At 43.7% G+C, this 20,101-nt stretch overlaps 1 protein-coding gene and 1 long non-coding RNA gene across 6 annotated transcripts in view; one reads left to right on the top strand and one right to left on the bottom strand.

Annotated features, from left to right (window-relative positions):
* GRB2 (growth factor receptor bound protein 2) overlaps nucleotides 1–20,101 on the bottom strand; it is an 87,991-nt gene that overhangs the window by 63,823 nt on the left and 4,067 nt on the right. The window contains exons 2-4 of one of the 5 annotated variants that reach the window (XM_074020466.1): nucleotides 19,604–19,731; nucleotides 10,321–10,535; nucleotides 5,006–5,098 (exon numbers count right to left, since the gene is read on the bottom strand). Coding sequence is in view for 3 of the 5 variants with exons in the window: in XM_065531993.1 (XP_065388065.1) it covers nucleotides 10,321–10,398 (78 nt within the window). In the remaining 2 variants the exon portion in view is untranslated. Of the gene's footprint in view, nucleotides 1–5,005; nucleotides 5,099–10,320; nucleotides 10,536–19,201; nucleotides 19,493–19,603; nucleotides 19,732–20,101 lie in introns of all 5 variants that reach the window. The other 4 variants (XM_065531993.1, XM_074020465.1, XM_065531992.1 and 1 more) reach the window with 4 other exon arrangements.
* On the top strand, nucleotides 10,947–12,168 carry LOC135967774 (uncharacterized). The gene is made up of 2 exons (XR_010582010.2): nucleotides 10,947–11,102; nucleotides 12,077–12,168. It is a non-coding gene; the product is annotated as an uncharacterized lncRNA (long non-coding RNA).

Genomic DNA, 20,101 nt, shown 5'->3' on the forward strand with positions numbered 1-20,101 from the left:
CAAGGCTGTTTTTTCAAACATTCCTTACTGTTAGGCAATTGCACAATCCCAAAGCTTCGGTAAACTAAAGAAACTTATAAAAGAGGCCGCCAATAAGACACAGCATAGGTATCCATCTATTTGTTATAGATGTGTAAGAACAGAGAAAACCCCTCCAACAATACAGTGCTTTCAGCTAAGCTCTGGGACAGGGTTGGAACAGTTCTGAGTCTGAGGTAATAGCAGGTAACCTTTGGCCAGTTTTATGGGTAGAGTCATGTGACTCAATAGTTTCCTGAACCCGGGGTCTGGACTAATCACCTCTTATCAATGTTGTATACCTGAATAGCATTAATAAAACTAAAAGCTAGCAATTACTGTTGACTTTATGCTAGTTACTGCTTTAAAAACACCAACATAGGCTGGGCACGTGGCTCACACCTGTAATCCCAACACTTTGGGAGGCTGAGGCAGGCGGATCACAACGTCAGGAGTTCGAGACCAGCCTGGCCAATATGGTGAAACCCCATCTACTAAAAATACAAAAATTAGCTGGGTGTGGTGGCGTACTCCCGTAGTCCCGGCTACTCAAGAGGCTGAAGCAGAAGACTGCCTGAACCCAGGAGGCAGAGGTTGCAGTGAGCCAGGATAGCGCCACTGCACTACAGCCTGGGTGACAGAGCCGAGACTCCTTCCCAAAAAGAAAACAACAAAAAACACCAACATATTGGCTCTTTTAATATTCACTATGACCCCAGGAAGGTAGGTGACTATTGTTCCCATTTTGCAGATGTCAGAACCAAAACACAAAGCCATCCCGTAAATTGCCCAAGTAAATTGCCCAACATCGCAATGCCAGATCTGCCTGTGACAGAGCTGGGATTCCAAGCAGGCAGGTCTCGCCTAGAGCCAGTATTCTTTACAATACTTCAGATGTCTCTCATTCCACATCCAGAAGGAGGTAAAATTAAGGGAGTAGCTGCCAAAAGGACAAAGATTTTCCTCAAAAAGTCATTTTGGGTCACTTTTTCAAATGTCTCAAAGTTTTATGACACTGAGCACAGTCACAGTGATCTGCGGCCTGAAAGATTTAAAATCAGGTTAAACCTCAACCCTTAAAAAACAAAACCACTCCTCAGCAGAGCACTTCACCTTCCTAGAATATCCTTCAAGGTAAACTAGATGCAGAATGTAAACTGCTTACTATCTGAATGTAACTTTTTTGTTTTAATAAAACTGATAGCGCACTTTGGGAGGCCGAGGCGGGCAGATCACAAGGTCAGGAGATCGAGACCACGGTGAAACCCCGTCTCTACTAAAAATACAAAAAATTAGCCGGGCGCGGTTGTGGGCGCCTGTAGTCCCAGCTACTCGGGAGGCTGAGGCAGGAGAATGGCGTGAACTCAGGAGGCGGAGCTTGCAGTGAGCCGAGATCGCGCCACTGCACTCCAGCCTGGGCGACAGAGCGAGACTCCGTCTCAAAAAAAAAAAAAAAAAAAAAACTGATAGCTGGGCAGGGTGGCTCACGCCTGTAATCCCAGCACTTTGGGAGGCCGAGGCAGGTGGATCACCTGAGGTTGGGAGTTTGAGACCAGCCTGGCCAACATGGTAAAATCCCATCTCTACTAAAAATACAAAAAATCAGCCAGGTGTGGTGGCGTGTGCCTGTAATCCCAGCTACTCAAGAGGCTGAGGAAGGAGAATCGCTTGAACCCAGGAGGGGGAGGCTGCGGTGAGCTGAGATCGCGCCACTGTACTCCAGCCTGGGCAACAGAGACTCTTGTATCAAAATAACATAAAATAAAATAAATAATAAAACTGATACATATGTTAAGTAATTCAAAAGAGAATAAAGAGTAAAAATCACCTGAAAATCAGTTACTTCTTGGGAGAGCATTCAGAAAGAGATCTACGTACATAATAAACAAAGAGGAAAAGACAGCATTTTTTCCTAAATGGCCTCTCTCTCTAGCTCTAGTTTGACCTCATTTGTGTACAGAAAGGCTTTATTTACAGAGGCTGGGTGCAGTAGCTCATATCAGTAATCCCAGCACTTTGGGAGGCAGGCGGATCGCTTGAGCCCAGGAGTTCGAGACCAGCCTCGGCAACACAGTGAGACCTCCTGGCTCTACAAAAAAAAAAAAAAAAAGGCAAACAAACAAAAAATTTAAATTATCCAGGTGTGGTAGTGCACACCTGTACACCTGTAGTCCCACCTATTCAGGAGGCTGAGGTAGGAGGATTCCTTCAGCCCGAGAGGCTCAGGTTGCAGTGAGTCAAGATCATGCCACTGCATTCCAGCCTGGGTGACAGAGCAAGACTCTGTTTCAAAAATGAAAATAAGGCCAGCCGTGATGGCTCACATCTGTAATCCCAGCCCTTTGGGAGGCTAAGGCAGGCAGATCACCTGAGGTCAGGAGTTTGAAACCAGCCTGGCCAACATGGTGAAACCTTGTCTCTACTAAAAATACAAAAATTAGCTGGGCATGGTGGCAGATGCTTGTAATCCCAACTACTCAGGAGGCTGAGGCAGGAGAATCACTTGAACCACAGAGGCAGAGGTTGCAGTGAGCTGAGATCGTGCCATTGCACTCCAGCCTGAGCAACAAGAGTGAAACTCCGTCTCAAAAATTAAAAAAAATAAAAAAATAAAAAAGAAAGAAAGAAAGAAAGAAAAAAAGAACATAAAATTAGGACTAAAACAGACTGGATCTGAATCCTAACTTGTGAATTTGGGCAAACTATTCAATCTAAGCCTCAGATTTTTTTGTCAGTAAAATGAGGATAACAGCATCTGCCTTTACAGGATTTGTGTGAGATTAAAAAAGAAGGGAAGTTGAATACTTAGCTTAGTGCAAGGGCATGCTAAGTATTTAATATGTTAGTTATATTATTACTTATTAAAACAGGATCCATTTAAACATTTCTCTGTGCAAGTGTAGGCATTATTCTGTGTTAATATAGATCAACATTAACACCTTCATGGTATTCCACTTAATAGGTGCCATTATCTACTTCTGTAAACCCCACTAATTGGTTTTGTTTTTTGTCTAGTATGGCAATGTCATCAACTGGAAGATGCATGCCACTTTTACATGTCTTAACATCTCTAAAATGCATCTTACAATTGATAGTATTGGCAGAAAAAATTTTTTCTAGGTGGCACATAGATAATTGAAATAAACATCCTTATGTCTTCATCTTTAAAAAACTTGTTTAAGAGGTTCTTAGAATAAATTCTTTTTATTTTTTTGGAGACTCTGTAGCCCAGGCTGGAGTCAAGTGGCGTGATCTTGGCTCACTGTAACCTCTGCCTCCCGAGTTCAAGCGATTCTCATGCCTTAGCCTCCTGAGTACTTGGGACTAGAGGCAAACATCACCACGACCGGCTAATTTTTGTATTTTTAGTAGAGACGGGATTTCACCATGTTGGCCGGGCTGGTCTCAAACTCTGACCTCAAGTGATCTGCCTGCTTTGGCCTCCCAAAGTGCTGGGATTATAGGCATGAGCCACTGTGCTCAGCCTCAGAACAAATTCTTAAAATTATAATTGCTGGATCATTTTATGTTCTGATACCTATTACCAAGCCACCAGTGAGAAAGACAACATTGGTAAAAATCTCCAGAGACATGGGATGGTGGTACCCATTTCTTCACACTGCAGTCAACAGAGGATGGGGTCAATCTTTGTCATATCTGGTAATCTGACATACAAAATGACAAACTTAGTCTAGACAGGAAGTCCAATAAATCACTCATGGAAGCAATGCCGGGCAGTTGAACAAAGCAAGACTACTGATACCCTAACCTTTCTAGTTTGCTAATACTGGGACAGTTAAGAGGGGTATCCATGTATTGTGACGGGTACACCACAGCAAGTTCTAAGATCAGACTCCATCTCTGTCACTTGCCAGATGTGTGAATCTGAGCAAGTTTCTTAAGCTTTGAGCCTGTTTCTGCACCCATAAAATGGGGTTAAGAATGCCAATCTCAGCCGGGCGCGGTGGCTCAAGCCTGTAATCCCAGCACTTTGGGAGGCTGAGACGGGCGGATCACAAGGTCAGGAGATCGAGACCATCCTGGCTAACACGGTGAAACCCCGTCTCTACTAAAAAATACAAAAAACTAGCCGGGTGAGGTGGCGGGCGCCTGTGGTCCCAGCTACTCCGGAGGCTGAGGCAGGAGAATGGCGTAAACCCGGGAGGCGGAGCTTGCAGTGAGCTGAGATCCGGCCACTGCACTCCAGCCTGGGCGACAGAGCCAGACTCAGTCTCAAAAAAAAAAAAAAAAAAAAAAAGAATGCCAATCTCACCCAGCATGGTGACTCAAGCCTGTAATCCTAGCCAAGGCGGGTGGATATTTTGAGGCTAGGAGTTCGAGACCAACCTGGCCAACCTGGTGAAACCCATCTCTACTAAAAGTACAAAAATTAGCAGGGTGTGGTAGCACACGCTTGTAGTCCCAGCTATAGGCTGAGGTGGGAGGATCGCTTGAGCCTGGGAGACCGAGGTTGCAGTGAGCTATGACGGCACCACTGCATTCTAGCCTTGGTGACAGAGGGAGACTGTCTTTAAAAAAAAAAAAAAAAAAAAAAAAGCCAATCTTTCAGGACTCAAGATTAGGAATAACCTATAACTTAGTAGGCCGGGCCTGGTGGCTCACACCTGTAATCCCAGCACTTTGGGAGGCCAAGGCGGGTGGATCACTTGAGGTCAGGAGTTTAAGACCAGCCTGGCCAACATTGTGAAACCACATCTCTACTAAAAACACAAAACATTAGCCAGGTGTGGTAGCAGGCGCCTATAATCCCACCTACTCGGGAGGCTGAGACAGGACAATCGCTTGAACCCAGGAGGTAAAGGCTGTAGTGAGCCGAGATTGCGCGATTGCACTCCAGCCTGGGCGACAGAGCAAGACTTCGCCAAAAAAAAAAAACACAAAAAAACCCCAACAACTTACTAGCTATTCAACCATATGGTTTAGAGGTGAAACTGAAAGATTCTGAAGGAATACTACATTTCCTTACTCATTTCCTTTTCCAACCAGGGGGAAGAATCCTCTTCAGCCAGTCTCCCAAAGAGTCTTATTTATATAGGAACTGAAAGTTCATTCTCAGCACCTATGTGGAAATAGACGATTCAGCTGACAAAATGAATATAATAAAAAGCAAGCAGATTATTTGCTTTAAGAACACTCAAACAACAAACTGCCCCCTTCCTTTTTCTGTTTGTTTGTTTTTTTGAGATGGAGTCTCTCTCAGTTGCCCAGGCTGGAGCGCAGTGGCACAATCTTAGGTCACTGCAACCTCCACATCCCAGGTTCAAGTGATTCTCCTGCCTCACCCTCCTGAGTAGCTGGGATTACAGGTATGCACCTACACCACCGGGCCCAGCTGTTTTTTGTATTTTTAGTAGAGACAGAGTTTCACCATGTTGGCCAGGCTGGTCTCGAACTACTGACCTTAAATGATCCATGCGCCTCGGCCTCCCCAAAGTGTTGGGATTCAGGCATGAGCCACCGCACCTGGCCACAAACTAATCTCCTTCTTAAAGATTAAATGCAATATTCTGGTTCAGTCAACAAGATTGATAAGAATTCTTACCAAAAGGCAAAGGCTGGGTACAATGGCTCACACCTGTAATTCCAGCACTTTGGGAGAAAAAAATTAATGCTTCTACAGAGCATACTGATACTAGGACTTTAAAATAGTGGGTGGGGGGAACCTCCTTTTTTCTTTTCTTTTTTTTTTTTTAATTTGGAGATGGGGTCTCGCTTTGTTGCCCAGGTTGGGCTCCAACTCCTGGGCTCAAGCCATCTTCCTCTCTCAGCTTCATGAGCAGGTGGGGCCTTCAGGCTTGTACTAGCATACCTGGTTTTTTATTTAGATTAGGTAATTAGAACCCCTGAAATGGGACTTGTGCACTGAAACACAGGACTTACAACTTGTGAAAACTCTAACCAAGCAAACTAGGGTTTGGCTCTTCACTGATCTTCTCCATTGAGGATCATAATCAAAGGGCATTTCTTTCTTAGGAGACTTACTCAAATGCCTCTATCTGACAGGCAGAAATCCTGTGATTTTTCCTTTCAGTATCTTTCAAACCACTCCCCTCCTTCATTTCTAGTATCCCAGGTTGATAGAGATTACTTGACACCATCCAGGCTTGGGATCCCAGACTTGCCCCCTTGCAATTCTTTACACACAGACAACGCTCTTCATCGCTAAAAACCTTCCGAAGCTTCTTAAGGACCAGATCAAACTCTTAACTAGGCTTTTCTTACCTCGCTCCAACTCTACCTTATTTTCCACTTTGTCAGTCTAGATTCTTATTCCAGCCTTCCTATCTCAAACACAACAAGCACAACTTCTGTCTCCCTTGAAATGTGCTCCTTCTCTTAACCTACACGTCTTGTTCTCCTTACAAGGTTCAGTTCAAGTCACAACTCTGCACACACCTGACTGATGTCAGCGCTTGCCAGTCTCATCTTTCCTGAATGACTCTAGCAGTTACAGTGTGCATACCATCAAATACTCCTAAGAATCACTACTACAAATCACTACTAAGAATGACAGTTGTGTGATCTTGGATAGATCATTTAACTCTATGGGCCACCATTTCCTCATCTGTAAAATAGTAAATCTAACTTAAGAAATTTTAAAAGATCGTTCCCTTTTCTAAAAAAATTTTTATATACCATCTTGTACAGTTTCACATATTAATCTCAGTTCTCTTGAGACTTTGGAGCTTCTGAAGGGACTAAGAACATCTTATATTTCTCTCCCAACTCTCAAAGCAACTTATCCCAGTATCTGGCTCAAGAGATGCTTAGTGAGTGTGACACTGAAATAGGCCAGGCAGTGCTACCAAGACAGAGGATGGTTTGAAGATCTCAATGTGAACTCAAGACCTGTTTTTAAAGTAGTATAAGAAACTAGTAAAGGTAGTTAGTGCCAGAGAAGGTAGAATACAACTAGATGACCCAGGGCTGGCTCTCCACTAGAGTTGAAGGAAGCAAGAAGCTGGCTCTAGAACGGAATGAGCACAGATTTGAGAGCTCAAAATGGTCTCTTAATTCCTATGCAACACAATTTGAAGTAAGTATACATAAGCCCCTAAATGGCAGCTGCAGCTCCTAGGTAAGCTCATCCAGTTTCATGTGCTCTAGTGTAGACTATTTAGGGGTCTTGTCAGTGGAGAACCTCCGGGACTGTCTCAAGTCTGCCCTACAATGGTGGGAGGAATTCTGATTTATTCCAACCACACCAGGCCTGAAACCTACAGAGGAAGGGCAATTCCTTCTATTTTACATCTCAGTGTCCTCTCCCTCCCCCAGCCAAGAAAAACACAAGCTTTTGTAAGACAGAGAAACAAAGGCAGACATATTGAACCATTCAACTCTATTTTAGGAAAATGCTTTTATTTTTTCCTCTTTTTCTCAGGACAGTAACAGGTCAATGTGTAGACAGAAAGTAGGGAAGGGGTGTGCTGGAGGAAAGGAGTCACCATTTTTAACTAAAAGTTAACCAGGAACTCCAAGACACGAGAAGATGTGATCCTTCTGAACTATAGTCAGAGGGTGAAGGCTAAGTGCCTTTCTATTTCATTATCTTGAAATGAAACTTATTCAATATCCATATGCACATCTCCTTTATCAAGAGAGGCATGCATATATATGCCTATTTCAATGAAAGTTAAATTGGTCAATGCTATTCCAGCAACTTTTAAAACATGTTTTGGCTTACAATTAATACCCTCAAGACTTACCAAATCAAAGCTATCCAAAGGAAGAATCAAATGAGAAAAACTCTGTTTTTTTAACTAATAGCTTTTAAGAAAGCATGTTCCTCCTCTTCACCCAGCCATTTCACACAGTTATGAGACAAAGGGCAACTACTGTATCGTCACTCTTTTTTTTTTCTTTTGGAGTAAAGCCACAACATTACCAACAAACAGCTAATGGCCATAGTTCAAAAGCAATAATGGCATTATGACTTCATATCTCAGTTATCTACCAAATTGAAAAGAACCACATATATGTATTTTTCTGTCTCCTCAAAGAAAATCTGAAAGTGAACATGAATATTCTGATTTACTTTCTCCTCCATAATAAAAATTTCTGAGGGATCGTTAAACAGTATCTTCTTCCCTAATAAAAGGATGGGAGAGAAGGTTTTTACACTTGTTCCTGAGTTTACTAATTTAAGTTAAAGAATTTATAAAATGTTCATGGTCTAGGTCTAGGACAAACTTCAAAGACAGAAATCAGGGAAAGTTCTTGTTTAAAAATTCTTAAAAAGAGGCTGGGTGCGGTGGCTCACGCCTGTAATCCCAGCACTCTGGGAGGCTGAGGACGGCAGATCACGAGGTCAGGAGACCATCCTGGAGACGGTCTGGAGATGGTCAGGAGACCATCCTGGCTAACACAGAGAAACCCCGTCTCCACTAAAAATACAAAAAATTAGCTGGGCGTGGTGGCAGGCGCCTGTAGTCCCAGCTACTCGGGAGGCTGAGGCAGGAGAATGGTGTGAACCTGGGAGGTGAAGCCTGCAGTGAGCCCAGATCTTACCACCACACTCCAGCCTGGGTGACAGAGCGAGAGTCTGTCTCAAAAAAAAAAAAAAAAAAAAAAATTATTAAAAAGAGACCGCATGTCCCTAGTTTTGTTTTAATTTGTTGCTTCAGTGCTTAATGTGCAATGGGACAGATTTGGAGAAAAATATGAACTACCAGCCTTCTAGGTTCAAGTTTCTAAGATAAACTTATGAAATCTAAGTTTATATCACAAACAAAAAATACTGGCCCAAAAGGGTTTTTGTACAGGTTATAAATGGCGGCATTTGAGTAGCCTGTCTTATACCATCACAAGTAGGTTATCTGCGGAAAACAGTAATCACCCACAGAAACATCAAATTTCCTCTCCCATACACCAATGAAAACTGAGCAATTTTGTAGTCTAAGTTAACTTTGCCCTGATCTCTAGCTGGGCATATTTTCTCTAGTCCAAGAAAATAGAAACCTAGAGCTGGTTCCTTCTGCTTCCTGACAATTGAGTGCTGACTTTGAGAATATCCCCGAAAAGCCACAAACACAGCTTTGAAATGAACACACAGACACAGAGCTTTCTTCTCTTTAACCGGCTCTGCAGCATCACCTTCTATGAGGCTCAACCTATGTTTCTAACATTAAGAAATTCCTGGGCAGTTAACTTCAGAGTAGAACTCTACACTTGGGGCAATGAGGGCAAAATAGACTATCAATAAGTCCACATAACTTAAAAGTAAAAAAACTGCATGTCCTTTTATAAAGAACTGTATTTCTACATCTCCACTTGCTTTCTCTTTACAAAACTCTAAGAATTTCATTCAGGAGTAGTAAACAAATGAGGTAGCAAATTCCAACAATCAGTCTAAGGCTCTGAAGGAAAAATGTCAAAACTTGAGACACAGGAAACACTCAAACATTAAGCTTCAGACTTTCCTCCTTTAAAATTAACATACTCTTTGATAACACTCATCCTCGTTAAAATAAATTACACATCCAAAAGGGCAAACTGCTCCCGTCAATTGGGTAAACAACATAATTAACATGTGCTGGGGGAGAGCAAATCCTCACATAAATAGTGGGGCTCAAAATAAGCTGCACACGGTATAGAAGCTGATTTTTAAACTGTCAGCAGGTTTGTTTTCGTGCAATTAGAGTTTAATATGGGGTAATTGCTCCTCAAGTTTCTTTTAAGAAAGTGGAAATCTGACTTGTACAATAGCAGGTTGCACCTTATTATTTTGAACTCCATTTGTTTTTTCACAAAGAATAAAAATACACTGAGGTTCTTTAATGAGTTTTGGTATGCACTTCTAACAACCTCTCTAAATTGGGAAAATTAATTTCTAACCTACCAAAATCATATTCTAGAAAGCAAAATCTTTTGGCTATATAAGACTAACTGAATGCTTTTACATAAATACTTCAAGTCTAGGTCTTTTTAAAAAATGCTATTTTTAAAATAAAAACTCTACAGGGCAAATCAATCTACTCATATACTTCCTTTCTACAATCACACTATTTTGACTTTACTTGAAATATTACCAGTATCAACAGACAAACAAATACTTGAAGCATTCACACAAAGGCAGTTAAAGACCACACATCACACCAACTCACTTAAGTCATATTTAATATTCTACTCAGCATCTATCTCAAGCTCTCCAGATCAAATATGATGGTAAATGTTGAAAGTCTACAATGAAAAACACAGCTTCTTTGTGTGTAATCAGGGCGAAAGAAAGTGAGTGAGCACAAGGAAAGCGATCTCAGCATTGTGCTCGGCATCAGCACTTACCTTGAGGATGTCCCCCCTTTTGAAGCTCAGCTCGTCGTCTGCAGTAGCTTTGAAGTCATATTTGGCGATGGCTTCCATTCTGAGCGCTGCTCAGTGCTCAGCAGCCTGAAGCAGGGGGAAGGGAGTCTTCCCTGCTGAAGCAACCCAGCGCTCTGGGCTTAGCCTCGCCTCTCTTCTGGGACTCGCTCCGGCACTCTGGGACACACAATGCCACCCTGAAGCAGGAGAGGGACGATTAAGAGAAGTGGCCAGGATTGAAGGCAACCCCGCCCTGCCAATCGGCCTGCTGTCCCAGCCCCCACGCCCCCTGGCTCGGCCTGGCTCAGCCCTCCTCCCTCCCTTCCAGGCAACGGCCCCCCCCCCCACTTCTTCCTCTTTTCAGCCTCAGCCCCCAGGCGACTGACAGGCCTGTCGGCCAATGGCACAGCTGCCTGAGCTATTCCTGAACACACTTCCTCTTCCTTTCCGCTGGGTGTGCACTGCGTGCAGGAACCGGCTGGAGTCCCGCTCAGTCTCCGCCTTTCCTCCTTCACTCCTCACAGGCTCTTCTCCAGCACCAAATACGGTCCACTGAAAGGAAGGCCTCACCCTGGGGATGGCACCTGTCTCTTCTCGGTTAAACAGGCCTGTCTCCCTCCCTTCCCCCCACCTTCCCTTCTGGTCTTCTGAGAATGCTGGCTTCCTTATTCCACAGTCAAGAGCAAGCAAAGCAAGACTCTTTGGTCTCGAGCTGGTGCACTCATCTCGAAACTAAACCATGGTCTGCTCCCAGGAGAGCAGGAGTAAGTAAACATAGGAACTGCTTTTTCAATCCATTTACTGCTACAAGCACTGGCGGCTTTCCCCCAGCACTCCCATGTTGTGATCGCCAAGTTCAGGTAACCAGAGAAAGATCACAGCTCCGAGCCGCGTACGGTGGAAATAGTGGGGATGACGCTCTTGCATAAGGCTCTTTCCCCTGCAGATCCCCAACACTCTGGGGTCCCCACCAGGAATGAAATAAATGACCAAGGCTCAGCACTCCAGAAATAGCTCCACATTATTTCTAACTAACCTAAGGAGCAGAGCTGAAGTCCTAATCTACACTTGAAAGGAATCCCTTTTTCAGAATCTGAGCTGCCAACTATCTTGTTTGGGAAAGAAAGTGCAGGGAGATGGTGCCCAAAGAAAGTTAAAGTGAAGTCTCTCTCTCAGTCACCTTGCACACAGCTTCTTAGAGCAAGCAGAGTATAAAACTGATGCAAACTGCATGTTGCAGGTAAAAGATTCTGTGAGAACCCTGAGATACTGTATCAGGTGATGATGAACTGGCAGTAGTACAATCACTGGTGTAGTGAAGCGTCTCCAGCCATGAATATAGGACACAACCTAGATCTGTGGATAACTAAAGAAAAATAAAGCCTTGTTCTGGTTAGCTCGGTCACTGTTTTCATACTTGCTAAAAAGCAGAAAACAACAGAACTGGGACAGATTATTTATAGTGACACCTTTCTTGGATAATTATGACCTAGTAGCTCATTTGAGGGGCACAAGTGATTATTATTCCTTTGTTCTAAAGTTGACAATTGGGGCACTAATCAAGCATAGCTGCAAATGGACCAAGTAGTGAGCCAGTGGGGAATATTAAGATTAGACCGAGATAAGTATTATCAAAAAGAAAATAAATCGTCTGATAATGAGTCCTTCAGTCAAATTCTGAAAGCCAAACATTCTGCTGCAGGTAACTAATAAACCAAATCAACGTTTATTCCTTCAGGCCATACCTAAGATCTTCCATGTGGCGCCGCTGGCTGTAACAGGGGAAGTAAAGAAAGAATCCCAGCAAATATTAAAAAATGCAGAGGTTGATCTGAGAGAGTATTTATTTTTGTGTATCCTTAAATGCCCTTCACTTACACTCTCTGTAGTTATTTTGATCAAACTAACCCATGTACATAATTTTAAAAGTAAGAGTTTTAAAAGGCTTATGAAAAAGAGCAGCTCCCTACCAACACCCACAGGCGATCACTCTCAATTTTGTTTTTTGCTTTCTCTTTGTATTTAGAGTATTTTTCTGTTTTTTAATCTTGTGGTCAATGCACAAAATGGATACAGTATTTCTAAAGAATGTGCTTTTACTGCTTTCTTAGTTTATTCCAGCCATTATCTATTGTCTGCAAGGTGAAGATTTAGTTTCCCCCTGCCCTATACCAATAATATCACATATTCTGGTTTAATCAGTAGTATATCATGATATACTACTCACTGATAATTTAAATAATGCACTAAAACCAATCATACTTTTTTTTTTTTGAGATAGAGTCTAAGATTGCCCAGGCTGGAGTGCAGTGGCATAATCTCGGCTCATTGCAACCTCCACCTCCCAGGTTCAAGCGATCCTCCTACCTTGGCCTGTAGCTGGGACTACAGGCACATGCCAACAAGCCTGGCTACTTTTGATATTTTTAGTAGAGACGGGGTTTCGCCATGTTGGCTAGGCTGGTATTGAACTCCTGGCGCCTCAAGTGATCCGCCCACCTTGGCCTCCCCAGGTGCTGGGATTACAGGCATCAGTGGCTGTGCCTGACCCAATGATACTTTTTTGTACAATCCTTCAATTTTCCCCAGCATTAGTAACTGCTTAGTGTTCTATTTTTTACTTGGCTAGTTCCTTGTGTATCTACTTTTACTTTTTCTTTTCTTTTTTTTTTTTTGAGACGGGGTCTTGCTCTGTTGTCCAGGCCCAAGTGCAGTGGCATGTCATGGCTTACTCCTTGGCTCAAGCAATCCTCACGCCTCCGCTTCCCAAGTAGCTGGACCTACAGGTGTGGGCCACTATGCCCGGCTACTTTTTCTACTTTTTGTAGAGACAGGGTCTCACTATGTGAGACCAGTCCAGTACAGCTTAGTGTTGAATTTGCATGGTCTCTAGAGGCAGGCCCCTCACACTAACAGCTACAATTTTGGGCAAACTTTTGAAACAAGCTCCGGTTTTCTCATATGTAAAACGAGAATAATATCTACCTTTTAAGACCCAGGCTGGTCTCAAACTCCTGGCCTCAAGCAATCTGCCTGCCTCGGCCTCCCAAAGTGCTGGGGTTACAAGGGAGAGTGAGCCACCATGCCCAGCCCTATGTTTACTTTTAACAAATGCTCCAAAATCTCTCCTACATGCTATCAACATTTTCCTCAGCCTGTTTATTTTAACTGGTCTCTATTGCTGAGACTACGTATTAGTGATAGGAAGCTGAAGAATACTTAAAATGATAGGAAAAAAATAAGGAGCTTTATTTTTGAAAAACAGAAATCAGATAGAAACAAAAAGCCCTGTCACTATCAAGGTGCTATGTAGTAAGACCAGCCATAAGCTTCTGTGTCATTCAGGATTTAAGACAGCTGCAATGTTATTCAATAGCAGCACCAAAAAATCAAGACAGTTCTCCATAACTGCTTTCCTACTGCTACTCAACTCATCTGCTGAAAGCTTAAAAAGAATAACCTTCTTGAAAATCGTGTTTTGAGTAACTATTGCTTTGTGAGATGCAGAGCTTGACAGAAAATTAAATCCCTACTTCCAAGGCTGTGCTGAGTTAAAAAACTGAAAACTCGAAGAGGAAAGCTTATTAGGTTATCCACCCAAAAGAGTGTATTCGCTAAAGGAATTCCAAAGGGTGTGTTTCAGTAAAGACAGAAAAAAATTCTAACACATACACAACACTAATTACTAAAAGGAAGAAATCTGAAAGCAGACACAATGTATAATGATTTTAACAGAGTAGATGTTGCTGTTCATTTCCCAAGAAAATGGGGTGTAGTGTACTATACACTGAAGCCTAATGAGAGTAACCTCAAAACTATTACCAGCCCATCCCAAGCAGTGAATTTTAAGAAGTACAGTTTTAATCATTCATTTCAAACAATACCAACTGTATCCAAAAAACTACTATCCTAAAAGTATTTGTAAGTTTTTTTTCTTTCTTCCATTTAACTCTCTTCTTCCCCAAATTCACAGAAAATAAAATACATGACCCCAGTCCAGTATAGCTTAGTGTTGCATCTTCATGGTGTCTAGAGGCAGGCCCCTCACACTTACAGCTACAGTTTTGGGCAAAGTTGTGAAACAAGTTCCAGTTTTCTCATCTGTAGAATGAGAATAATATCTACCATATGAGAGCCACTGAGGATTAAATTAGACAACATAGATAATATACATTAAATGCTTTGGATAGAGCCTGACATGTAATAATGACTCAAAATAAATTTATTTATTTTTATTTATTTATTTTTTTGAGACAGCATCTAGCTGTCGCCCAGGCTGGACTGCAGTGTCACGATCTCAGCTCACTGCAACCTCTGCCTCCCAGGCTCAAGCAATTCTCCTGCCTCAGCCTTCCAAGTAGCTGGGACTACAGGTGTGCACCACCATGCCTGGCTAATTTTGGTATTTTTAGTAGAGATTGGGTTTCGCCATGTTGGCCAGGCTGGTCTCAAACTCCCACCTCAGCCTCCCAAAGTGCTGGGATTATAGGCATGAGCCACTGCGCCCAGCCTTCAAAAGAAATTTAAAATGTTACTCTACTTAAAACATACGAAAAGAAATGCAAATTAAAACAGAGTTCTTTCATATACTCATATACTAATTGGCAAATTTTAAAAAGATTTATAATATCCAATCTGCAATACTTTGAGTAAACAGACTTTATTTTTTCAGACAGGGTCTCACTCTGCAGCAAAGGCTGGAGTGCAGTGGTGTGATCTTGGCTCACTGCAACCTCCACCTCCTGGGCTCAAGGGATCCTCCCACCTCAGCCTCCTTAGTGGGGACTACAGACACCAGCCACCACACCCTGCTCATTCTTTTTGTAGAGACAGGGTCTCCCTATGCTGCCCAGGCTGGTCTCAAACGCCTAAGTTCAACAGATCTGCCTGCCTTGGCCTCCCAAAGTGCTGGGATTACAGGTATGAGCCACCGCACCAGGCAGACTTTTTACCCTACCAGGTGTCCATTCATCCAACATTTTGAGAAGTTACTGACAATGTGGCCTGGTGTTATATTATAACAATAAAATCACCACAGAACCCACACTACAGCAAGGAATTAATGAGCTCAGCTCAATCTTTTTGGTGAGTTATTTGGTAATCTATTGACAATTTTTATTTATTTTTATTTATTTCTTTTTCAGAGACACAGTCTTGCTCTATCCTTCAGGCTGGAGTTCAGTGGTGTGATCTCTGCTCACTGCAACCTCCACATCCTGGGTTCAAGCAATTCTCCTGCCTCAGCCTCCCAAGTAGCTGGGATTACAAGTGCCTGCAACCATGACCAGCTAATTTTTGTATTTTTAGTAGAGACAGGGTTTCGCCATGTTGCCCAGGCTGGTCTTGAACTCCTAACCTCAGGTGATTCACCCATCTCACCCTCCCAAAGTGCTGAGATTACAGGCATAAGCCACTGTGCCCGGCCTATTTACTTATATTATTTGAGACAGAGTCTCGCTCTATTGCCCAGGCTGAAGTGCAGTGGTGCAATCATGGTTCATTTCAGCCTCAAACTTCTTGGCTCAAGCCATCCTCCTGCCTTAGCCTCCCAAGTACATGTGCACACCACCATGCCTGGCTCATTTTTTTTTTTTTGTAGTGACTGGGTCTCACCATGTTGCCCAAGCTGATCTCAAACTCCCGGCCTCAAGTGATCCTCCCCATCTCAGCCTCCCCAAGTGCTGGGATCTGGGATTCCAGGTGTGAGCCACCACACCTGGCTTTGACAATTTTTTTTTTTTTTTTTTGAGACAGTGTCTCGCTTTGTCACCCAGGCTGGAATGCAGTGGCGTGATCTTGGCTCACCGCAACCTCCATCTCCCAGGTTCAAGCCATTCTCCTGCCTCAGCCTCCTGAGTAGCTGGGATTACAGGCCCCCGCAACCACAATCGGCTAACTTTTGTATTTTTAGTAGAGACGGGGTTTCACCATGCTTGTCAGGCTGGTCTTAAACTCCTGACCTTGTGATCCACTCGCCTTGGCCTCCCAAAGTGCTGGGATTACAGGCATGAGCCACCATGCCCGACCAACAATTTATTTATTTATTTATTTTTTGAGACAGAGTCTCGCTCTGTCGCCCAGGCTGGAGTGTAGTGACGCGATCTTGGCTCACTGCAAGCTCCACCTCCCAGGTTCCCGCCATTCTTCTGCCTTAGCCTCCCGAGTAGCTGGGACTACAGGTGCCTGCCACTAAAGGTCCGGGTAATTTTTTTGGTATTTTTAGTAGAGATGTGGTTTCACCGTGTTAGCCGGTATGGTCTTGATCTCCTGACCTTGTGATCCGCCCGCCTTGGCCTCCCAAAGTGCTGGGATTACAGGCATGAGCCACCGTGCCCGGCCCTGACCAACAATTTTCAAATATTCGTACATACCCTTTTTTTGAGACAGGGTCTTGCTCTGTCACCCAGTCTAGAGTGTGGTGGGTGCCATCTTGGCTCACTGCAGCCTTGACCTCCCAGGCTCATGCCATCCTCCCACCTCAGCTTCCCAAGGAGCTGCGACTACAGGTGTGTGCCACCACACCTGGCTAATTTTTGTAAATACATACTCCTTTTTTAGAGATGGAATCTCGCTCTGTCACCCAGGCTGGAGTGCCATGGCACAATCTCAGCTCACTGCAATCTCTGCCTCCTGAGTTCCAGCAATTCCCCTGCCTCAGCCTCCCAAGTAGTTGAGACTGTAGGCGTACACCACCATGCCTGACTAATTTTTGTATTGTTAGTAGAGACGGGCTTTTGCTATGTTGGCTAGGCTGATCTCGAACTCCTGACTTCAGGTGATCCACTGGCAGTGGCCTCTCAAAGTGCTGGGATTACATGTATACCACCATACTCGGCCTCATGCTCCCTTTTTTCTTTTGTTTTTTGTTTTTGTTTTTGTTTTTGTTTTGAGACGGAGTCTCGCTCTGTCGCCCAGGCTGGAGTGCAGTGGCCGGATCTCAGCTCACTGCAAGCTCCGCCTCCCGGGTTCAGGCCATTCTCCTGCCTCAGCCTCCCAAGTAGCTGGGACTACAGGCGCCCGCCACCTCGCCCGGCTAGTTTTTTGTACTTTTTAGTAGAGACGGGGTTTCACCGTATTAACCAGGATGGTCTCGATCTCCTGACCTCGTGATCCGCCCGTCTCGGCCTCCCAAAGTGCTGGGATTACAGGCTTGAGCCACCGCGCCCGGCCCCTTTTTTCTTTTGAGACAGTGTCTCGCTCTGTTGCCCAGGCTGGAATGCAGTGGCATGATCTCATCTCACTGCAACCTCCGCCTCCTGGGTTCAAGCGATTCTCCTGCCTCAGCCTCCCAAGTAGATGGGATTCCAGGTGTGTCACCACCACATAATTTCTGTATTTTCTTTTTTTGTGTGTGTATGTGTTTTTAATGTTTGTATTTTCAAATAGAGATGAGGTTTCACCATGTTGGTCAGCCTGGTCTCCAACCCGAAGTGATCCGCCCACCTCAGCCTCCCAAAGTTCTGGGGTGACAGGCATGAGCCACTGTGCCCAACCAATACATCTTCTTGACCAAGCAGTTCCACTTCCCAGATTCATCTCACTGAAACAATGAGACAAAACACAATGTGCAACATACACATATACACACACACCCTTGATCAATATCCATGAGCTTGTGTATGGAATATCTACATAAACACCATGATATGTTATCGATTTTGGTTTGTTTTTTTTTTTGAGACTGGAGTCTTGCTCTGTCGCCCAGGCTAGAGTGCAGTGGTGTGATCTCTGCTCAAAGCAACCTCTACCTCCTAGGTTCAAGCCATTCTCCTCAAATTTTTAAAGCTGCAGAAAAATTATAGTTTATCCTATTTCTGTAAGGCAAAATAATATATCAGTATGTGCTTAAAAAAAAAGGCTAACAATGCTTATCTCTGCTAGCCAGATCACAGAACACTTTTACTTTCTGCATGATACACCTCAATTGTATTTTCATTATTCTTACAATACGCATATGTTACTTCTGTAGTTAGAACACAAACCAAAAAGTTTACTGACGCTCTGGAGTTAGACTTGGATTCAAATGTAACTTTTCCACTTACTAATGAGGGGACACTGGAGAAATAACTCACATTCTGTAATCCCTAGTATCCCTCAACTGGAAAACGGGAATAATAGCAGCAACTATCTTATAAAGTCATTTTGATAATTAAAAGAGATAATGGTTGTAAACTGCTTGGCAGAAGTCTCTGGCTCTCTCCAAAAGACTGAGCTAACTAATTATCCACTATAGTGTGGGCTGTGATGATTTTATTATCATAATCTCGTATAAGCTAGAGACCTTAACTAGTATTTTCAGTCTAGTTTATATTATTTTCAGTACTAGTTATTATTTATTATTATTTAATATACTATACTATATTAACTAGTATTTTCAAATACTAGCCTACATGTTCTAAAGTAAATCTGGAGCGTCCATCTGCATAGGCAGATATCCTGATGAAGCCATCATAAATTGAAAATATCGCCGGGCGCGGTGGCTCAAGCCTGTAATCCCAGCACTTTGGGAGGCCGAGACGGGCGGATCACGAGATCAGGAGATCGAGACTATCCTGGCTAACACGGTGAAACCACGTCTCTACTGAAAAATACAAAAAACTAGCCAGGCAAGATGGCGGGCGCCTGTGGTCCCAGCTACTCGGGAGGCTGAGGCAGGAGAATGGCGTAAACCCGGAAGGCGGAGCTTGCAGTGAGCCGAGATCCGGCCACTGCACTCCAGCCTGGGCGACAGAGCAAGACTCTGTCTCAAAAAAAAAAAAAAAAAGAAAGAAAGAAAGAAAGAAAAGAAAATATCGTTAACACTGAAAATGCATTTTAATACACCTAACCTACCAAACACCATACTTAGTCTAGCCTATCTTACCTTAAATGTGCTCCAACGCCAGGTGCGGTGGCTCAAGCCTGTAATCCCAGCACTTTGGGAGGCCGAGACGGGCGGATCACGAGATCAGGAGATCAAGACTAGCCTGGCTAACACGGTGAAACCCCGTCTCTACTAAAAAATACAAAAAACTAGCCGGGCAAGATGGCGGGCGCCTGTAGTCCCAGCTACTGGAGAGGCTGAGGCAGGAGAATGGCGTAAACCCGGGAGGCGGAGCTTGCAGTGAGCTGAGATCCGGCCACTGCACTCAGGCCTGGGCGACAGAGCGAGACTCTGTCTCAAAAAAAAAAAAAAAAGAAAGAAAAGAAAATATCGTTAACACTGAAAATACATTTTAATACACCTAACCTACCAAACACCATAGCTTAGCCTAGCCTACCTTACCTTAAATGTGCTTCAAGGCCGGGCGCGGTGGCTCAAGTCTGTAATCCCAGCACTTTGGGAGGCTGAGACGGGCGGATCACGAGGTCAGGAGATCGAGACCATCCGGCTAACACGGTGAAACCCCGTCTCTAGGAAAAAATACAAAAAAACTAGCCGGGCGAGGTGGCTGGCGCCTGTGGTCCCAGCTACTCGAGAGGCTGAGGCAGGAGAATGGCGTAAATCCGGGAGGCGGAGCTTGCAGTGAGCCTAGATCCGGCCACTGCACTCCAGCCTGAGCGACAGAGCAAGACTCTGTCTCAAAAAAAAAAAAAAAAAAGTGCTCCAAACACATCAGCCTACAGTTGAGCAAAATCATCTAACACAAAGCCCATTCTATAACAAAGTGATGAATATCTCCTGTACTTTACTGACTACTGTACTGAGAGTGAAAAACAAAACAGTTATATGGATACTAGAAGTACAGTTTTTACTGAGTGCTATTGCTTTCACACCACTGTA

The sequence above is a fragment of the Macaca fascicularis genome, chromosome 16 (assembly GCF_037993035.2).
Source record: "Macaca fascicularis isolate 582-1 chromosome 16, T2T-MFA8v1.1".
Lineage (NCBI taxonomy): Eukaryota > Metazoa > Chordata > Mammalia > Primates > Cercopithecidae > Macaca > Macaca fascicularis.